This window comes from Argentina silus (genome assembly GCF_951799395.1).
Source record: "Argentina silus genome assembly, chromosome: 18".
Taxonomy (NCBI): Eukaryota; Metazoa; Chordata; class Actinopteri; order Argentiniformes; family Argentinidae; genus Argentina; species Argentina silus.
The window spans coordinates 7007828-7010327 of record NC_139672.1 but is presented as its reverse complement, the minus strand read 5'-3'; the positions used below and the strand labels follow the sequence as shown (position 1 = coordinate 7010327).

Sequence of the window (2500 nt, the reverse complement as noted above, 5' to 3'; positions counted from 1 at the left end):
CTTTGGACCTTTGGAAGTTAGAGGAAGTTGCTTATGATTTTTATTTTTTTCACCGGCAGACTAGGCTACACATATCAAACTTTATTGAAAGGGCATCCAAAGGAACTCTATGCTCAAGATTTCCACCAATAAACTACTCTGGTAAGAGAAAGTTGAGCTGACCTGCTATTGAGTTGTGTTCTGTTGCCAGACAGTCTATTACACATTTGCAATTTTTTTGGAGCAATATTTTAGAGTGGAATCTTTGTTTAGATTAGCTTTTTTAGGCTATCTCTTAAAAAATGTAACCTTGCATCTAATACCTTGCATCAGTCTATGCATATAACCCCATGTTTTTATGTTTCAGGGCAGACTAGGAATTTTATTTCAGTTCCAGGCATATCACAGATAAATTATTACCAATATCATGGCGAAGGCGTTTCTCTTCTGTTTTCCGTTGTTCATCTTGGCGGGACATCTCATCATCGTTACTGGACAAGACAACGAGATCAACCGGCCACCTGTTTCCCAAGATGCGCGCCCTGAGTTCCCCTCCGCCACTCAAAAACAGGGACTCGCTGGGAAAGAAGACGGCCGCGTTAAATACCACGCTAACATCTCTATCCCTCGGCGCGGGCGGCCGTTACCGCCCATGTGCACAGCACCCACCGAAATCAGAGACACATTCAAGTACATCAACACGGTTGTCTCGTGCCTGGTGTTCGTAGTCGGTATCATTGGTAACTTCACGCTACTGCGAATCATCTATAAAAACAAGTGCATGCGCAACGGACCCAACATTCTGATAGCGAGCCTGGCGCTGGGAGACCTGCTGCATATCATCATTGATATTCCCATAAACGTGTACAAGGTGAGAGCCGAGCACACACGACTTGAGCAAGATGAGAAACAAGATGTGCCATTTAATGATAGATCTAAACATCTACATTGCCACTGCATAATAGATGATTTATTTATTTATTCATGTTAATTTATGGTAGGCTAATAATAGCCTAATACATATTATTATTATTATTATTATTATATTTTAATTGTTATTACAATATTAGTATATTTACAAATTCCCTGCATGCCTAACTCGTTATATGCCCATGTTCTCACCTTCCTGAACACTGACTGTTTTGTAACTCTCTATTACAGTAGCTCCAGTTTCAAGAATGTTTTCTAACCTAACATCATATCCCCCTGTCCTTGGTATTTTAGGGTTTTATCCAGTGTGTGTGTGTGTGTGTGTGTGTGTGTGTGTGTGTGTGTGTGTGTGTGTGTGTGTGTGTGTGTGTGTGTGTGTGTGTGTGTGTGTGTGAGTATTATGTATATGTAGGTTGTGGGAGGCCAGACATGTTTAAATAATTGAGTGCAGACCAGAGGAATGTGAGTGCTGTGGAGATATGGTCACATATGATTCCAATACACCTCACAGACATTCCATGAGACCATCATAAGCAGGCATGAAAATCCATACAGTGCCTTTGGAAAGTATTCAGATACTTTTCCACATTTTGTTGTGTTATAGACTCAATTTAAAATGGATTCACACCCAATACCCCAGAATGACAAACTTAATGCTTTGTAGTAAAACCAAATAAACACATTTCCAGACACTTTCTGTGCTGTATCACTTTAATTCATTGTTGCAAACACAATTATGGATATGAGATAGATTATTTTCCATTAAGGGATTCTTTTTGGCCACTTGGTTACAGGCCAAATTTGTAGAGTGACTAAGATTATGTTGTCCCATCGACTGTGCTTTTTCCTCTCCACCATTCAACTTTGTAGATTTTTGTAAGTCTTCCCAGGCCTCAGGGTCGCATTCCTGAGCAGTTTTGTTCCTCTCCATTTGCTCAGTTTGTAATGACAACCTGATCCACACAATGTGTCATTGACTCCTATGCAAATCAGAGACCCAAAAAAACAAAGATATTAATTCCAAAAACTATTAGAACTATTATCCTTGCATTAAGATGGACTCAATTCAATTTATTGAGTGGTTTGTTGATGACATTTTTGCATTTTAGCAAAGAGTCATTTAGAGTGTCATAGCAAAGGGTTTGAATACTTATGTACATGAAGTATTTCTGTATTTAAATTTTAATAAATTTACTGACATTTCTAAAAACCTGTTTTCGCTTTGTCATTCTGGGGTATTATGTGTGGATTGATGGCAAATTCTTTTAATTTAATCTATTTTAAATTGAATCTATAACACAACTAAATGTGGAAAAAGTGAAGGGGTCTGAATACTTTCCGAAGGCACTGTAGGTAAGCAATATAGGACAAATCAGGAGAATTTGATTACGGTGACCCTTTGTTAGGGACAGTCTAACAGCGAGCAGTATACACCAGAAACCACCAATCATTCATTTAATACCGGGTAATGTTACAGGAAAATGAAGTTAAGCCAAATTAGATTTCTTATGTTACGGTGCTTTCCAGTGTGAATAATCCATCTCTCCCCTCCTTCCAACCCCCCCCCCCCCACACACACACACACACACAC

The 2500-nt window shown here is 39.0% G+C and overlaps 1 protein-coding gene across 1 annotated transcript in view; it reads left to right on the top strand.

The window, feature by feature from the left end:
* Window positions 1-406: 406 nt before the first annotated feature.
* The window catches only part of ednrba (endothelin receptor Ba), a gene marked incomplete at both ends in the record, with an annotated part of 5037 nt that continues 2943 nt past the window's right edge, over window positions 407-2500 (top strand). The window contains one exon of the mRNA XM_083690476.1: window positions 407-850. Within this exon, the coding sequence (XP_083546602.1) occupies window positions 407-850 (444 nt within the window). The remainder of the gene's footprint in view (window positions 851-2500) is intronic.